This window comes from Penaeus japonicus, unplaced genomic scaffold, assembly GCF_977035675.1.
Source record: "Penaeus japonicus unplaced genomic scaffold, GWHDUDI00000001_assembly GWHDUDI00000005, whole genome shotgun sequence".
NCBI classification, from domain to species: domain Eukaryota; kingdom Metazoa; phylum Arthropoda; class Malacostraca; order Decapoda; family Penaeidae; genus Penaeus; species Penaeus japonicus.
The window spans coordinates 37,516,670-37,521,669 of NW_028234407.1; the positions used below are offsets into that span (position 1 = coordinate 37,516,670).

Genomic DNA, 5,000 nt, shown 5'->3' on the forward strand with positions numbered 1-5,000 from the left:
AGAACTTACATCTGGTGAATTTGGACCGGATGTTCAATAGGTCGCTCGTATAATTTCAACTGAATAGAATCAATAGAATATATATATATATATATATATATATATATATATATATATATATATATATATGTATATATATATGTATGTATGTATATATGTATATATATATATGTATGTATGTATATATGTATATATATATTTTACAATCAGACACATACATATGTATACACACACATATATACATATATATACATATATATGTGTGTGTGTGTGTGTGTGCGCGTGTGCATGTATGTGTGCATGTGTGTGTGCATGTGTGTTTGCGTGTGTGCGCATGATAAAAAAGAGAATACTCAATATGTCTATTCATCCTAAGGGCTGAGTGTGGAAAAGAATATAAAGATTTTGAAAGCATGCAACACCTGGCACTTAAGCCACTATAGACAACGTGACGACATCAAGATTTATACTATTAGATGGATGCAGAACGGCTAGAAGTGTGTAGAGGGTTAAAAACAGGAGAATACTTTTAGCTATAAAAGTTTGCTCGGATTTCATGGGCAGTAAACGGTTCTTAATGACACTAAACTGAACCGCAAATTATTTCAAGTCGGCACCGAGAAATTATTTAACTGAAAAATAAGATCAAATGTTCTTTAATCGACGTATCTTCATTTAAAGTGACCCCATCCTCGTGATCAATAACAGTAACTTTTATTCCTCCTTTTTGCTTCATGTAAAGCAGCAAGAGGAAAAGAAGGTACGTCCAAAAAAACGTCATGCTTCAGATCATATATGTCACAGAAAATATATTTCATGATATATCTATGCAAATAAGAAATAAATTAGTAGGAATAGTGATATAATGAGACACACTTTAATGTGCATGCATTTATTTGAAACCTGCTTTAATACTCTCCCTCTCTGCATCCAGAACTCAACCGATTATGAGCAAGGAATCGTAACCTTTGATAGATCGTTCCATCTTGAAGGGACACAGTGCACTCTATACTACGTAAGGAAAGGCGACTGCTTTGGCACTGGTGGGGGAACAGACGGTTGCTTATAACGATATATTAGCGAAAATCAGGCCATGTCAGGCTGGCATAAAAAAGGGTCGGGCGAAGGAAACCATCCGAATTCCTCAGCACTTTTCAGAGAGCTGATGCTATTAAATAGGGCCTAGCCAGACTGCTGCCCTTTTGACCTCGCGCGACCTCACCTCCCAGAATCACCGGCCCGTGTCGAGGGTGATCGTGGACGACGTGGAAAGTGCGGTTCGACGCCAGCCATTCCTCCACCGCCGCGACCTCCCGATCCAGCACCCAGCTGTTTGCCGTTGGTGTGAAGTCGAAAGGATGGGTATAAGGGCGTTATTTTCTTGCATATCTCTATTTACATTTCAGATGTTGGTGATAATGTTGCACAATCACTGATAACTAATAATAATGTAGATGAATCAACAAGCACGCCGATGGCAAGTGACAGCAGCAGCGAAAGTAAAGCCCGAGAGGAGCGGGAGCTTCTCACCTGTCGGTGTCTCGGCTGAGGAAGGTTTCCACCGTCGGGTCTCCCATGACGGCGAACCTCCACATCATGCCGGTCAGGCCACGCTCGTTCATGTTTCCTGGTTGCGAGAGGGATGACGCTCTTTACAACGGACGTGTCAATAAAAGCTACCCATACATGGTTCTGTCAGAGAGCTGAGACTAAGGATAAGGATAAGCCAGACATGCGGAGCAGACGCTTCGCCCGGGCCATGGCCTCTATGGCCAGCCCGACCTGTGTCAGCGAGCGTGACTCGTGAGCGCGTGCCAACGAGCGTTGACTGGATCTGAACTCGGTCCTTATCCACCGTGGTGCCCAGCCACAGCAGTGACCGCCAGGCGACAGTGGATACTCACGAGCTTGGATTGGGCTCGATCTGCCGACCACGGGGAAGTGAGGCCGGCGCGCTACCACTATACTAGCCTGACGGCTGAGTTGACCCTCGATTCTTTCAGATATCTTAACCTTTCTCTCCTAGGGAGATGAATGGATTGTCTTTATTGCGACGTAATATCAACACCATCATCACATCGTGATGTTATTACAGTAAATAAGACATATAGGTATAAAAAAGATCTCCGGGTCATCTTACCAAATCCTGGAAGGTCATGTGCATGACAAAGGTCAACATAGTCATGGTCACAGTAGATACGACATAGCTCTGCCATGGCGACTGTGTCTTGTATGGTGACGTTGTGATGAATTCGCACCATCCATCCGGGATAGACTCTGCCGATGACGTCGACCGTGTTGTACAGCTGACTCAGGTATTTCTTGTAAGCCATACTTCCTAGAGGCACGTGCAATATTTATTACAATAACAATAATGGTGATGATAATAAAGATGATAATACTCCCTCATCCTCGTGAAGATGATGGCGATTAAGAAGGCGACGATGATGATCATATCTATGATGATAATAATAATACTGGTAATAAGAATAACAATGATAATGATAGTAATAATGATATTAATAACAATGGTGATTTAATAGTAACAATGATAACGATATTTGTAAGTGTTTTGTGCGGGCATATGTTCGTACGCATTTATCTCAAAAACGAAAATAAATATAGACTTAAAAAAAGAAGAATGTATGTATGTATGTATATATAAGTATATATATATATATATATATATATATATATATATATATATATATATATATATACACACACACACATAATACACACACACATAATACACACACACATCAAAACACAGCTATGATAAAACTGAAATAGGCTAAAGACCATAAAAGGCTACATGCCTCATATATGTACACACACACACAAACAAACACACAAACAAGCACACACATACACACACACCGTTTCGAAAAGGTCAAGACACGTGAGTAGCCACAGCATCCTACCTTTCACCGATTTGCCTGTTTTTGAGTAATATACGTAGGAGACGACCCTCTGGCCGCCCCCTCGCTGCGTGGCGAAGTCGGAACACGTCGAAGTGCCCGCGAAGGAGAACCTCTTCAAGAACCAGTCGGGGAAGGCCTCGGGTCTCTCTTGCGCTTCCTTGCGTCTCGTCAAAAGGCTGTTTATGTCGAAGCCTGTTCTGTTGAAAGGAAAACGGTGCGAGGGGTAGGTCCGCTGTTGGCTCACCAACTGAATATCAGTGTGAAATATCCTCTTGGCAGAATACTTGAAACAGTAAGTATGTCCTTATTCCCGAGTGAGTATACTATATGCGTAGATTAATGAGATAATTCTTATTGATATTGCAGAAATATTGTGACTACTATTGCAATATAAGACATGTAAACAAATATCTTATGGCACAATCACTTGAAAAAAATGATTCTTACTGGACTTCATCGATATGCCTAGTGAAATCTAGAATCTACAGAACTACTTCAAACTATATTCATATTAGAATTTTTTTATGAATATAAGTAATGATTCAACAGTTCCTTGCAAGATATGAGAATAGGCCTTAAGAGCCCCTTCCAACATTATGTCAGTGCCACCTTCTGCTTTGTCTTCCCCCTTCTCTCCCTCCAGATTTCTGTTGTCACCTGACCGCTTGGCTGAACGGTGGTGAGGCCCTTTTCGTCTTACCTGTTACATGGACATCCAGGGACAGTGTAGGTACGAGTCTCGATTCCAGCGTCGTTGTCACGGGGAACAGTCACGCCGAGACCGTCAGACACCGTCTTCTGTTGTGGAGAGTGTGTAATGAAAAGGTTCTCTGTTTACAAAGCTTTAGAATGAGATTTATTTCACCTGAATCACGGTTTGATGTGAATTGATAATGTGATTGATATGCAAGCATGTAAAGCTACCTTTGATATATATAGTTGACAAAATTATTAATGTTGGCTTTAGTGAGGGGAGGAGGAGGAGAGAGAGAGAGAGAGAGAGAGAGAGAGAGAGAGAGAGAGAGAGAGAGAGAGAGAGAGAGAGAGAAAGAAAGAGAGAAGAGAGAGAGAGAGAGAGAGAGAGAGAGAGAGAGAGAGAGAGAGAGAGAGAGAGAGAGAGGAAGAGAGAGAGAGAGAGAGAGAGAGAGAGAGAGAGAGAGAGAGAGAGAGAGAGAGAGAGAGAGAGAGAGAGACGGTATTTGGTGAGCTGAGGGTCTAAAAACATCTGCTTAAAAATGATGGACATAAGGTTCCTGAAATTTTCTCCCTGGCACATTGTAACATTGGTGTAATATATATATATATATATATATATATATATATATATATATATATATATACATGCATATATATATATACATATATATATATATATATACACATACATATATATACACATACATATATATATATTTATATATATATATGTATATATATTTTCATATATATATATATATATATATATATATATATATATATATATATGAATGTACATATACATATAATGTATATATATATATATATATATATATATATATATATATATATATATATATATATATATGTATATATGTATACATATATGTACATTCATATATATATATATACATATATATATACATATATATATATATATATATATATATATATATATATATATATATATATATATATATATATATTCCTGCTCTGGATCAATACTTCGCCCTGCCAAGCTAGCCTAACTTTAGATTGTGTTCCGGGCCCCTCGTCTAGATGTCTCCATGGCTGGCTGACCAACGCTGCCCACCAAGCTGCTGAACTGCGAGCCATCGAGACTCACCACTCTAATCACCTATCGTTGCCCCTCAACACCCGTATCGCCACCGCCGATGTGCCAAGCGGAGTCTCTCGCCCACGCTGACTCATCCGCGCAGTCGCCACCATGCAGGAAACAAGGCCATTCAGCTAACCTGTCGCGCCGCAATGACCTCCTCCCCGTATTTGGTAAATCTTTTTTTTTTTTTTCCTATATATTTTTCTATTGCTCTTAGTTACACCGGATTTTAAGGATGTTTTAATCATGAAGGGGACCAT

The 5,000-nt window shown here is 39.6% G+C and overlaps 1 protein-coding gene across 1 annotated transcript in view; it reads right to left on the reverse strand.

Annotated features, from left to right (window-relative positions):
* LOC122242091 (uncharacterized) overlaps positions 1 to 5,000 on the reverse strand; it is a 17,747-nt gene that overhangs the window by 1,607 nt on the left and 11,140 nt on the right. Inside the window, exons 2-6 of the mRNA XM_042999304.2 lie at positions 3,625 to 3,722; positions 2,925 to 3,121; positions 2,141 to 2,338; positions 1,531 to 1,627; positions 1,223 to 1,329 (exon numbers count right to left, since the gene is read on the reverse strand). Coding sequence (XP_042855238.2) covers positions 1,223 to 1,329; positions 1,531 to 1,627; positions 2,141 to 2,338; positions 2,925 to 3,121; positions 3,625 to 3,722 — 697 coding nt within the window. The remainder of the gene's footprint in view (positions 1 to 1,222; positions 1,330 to 1,530; positions 1,628 to 2,140; positions 2,339 to 2,924; positions 3,122 to 3,624; positions 3,723 to 5,000) is intronic.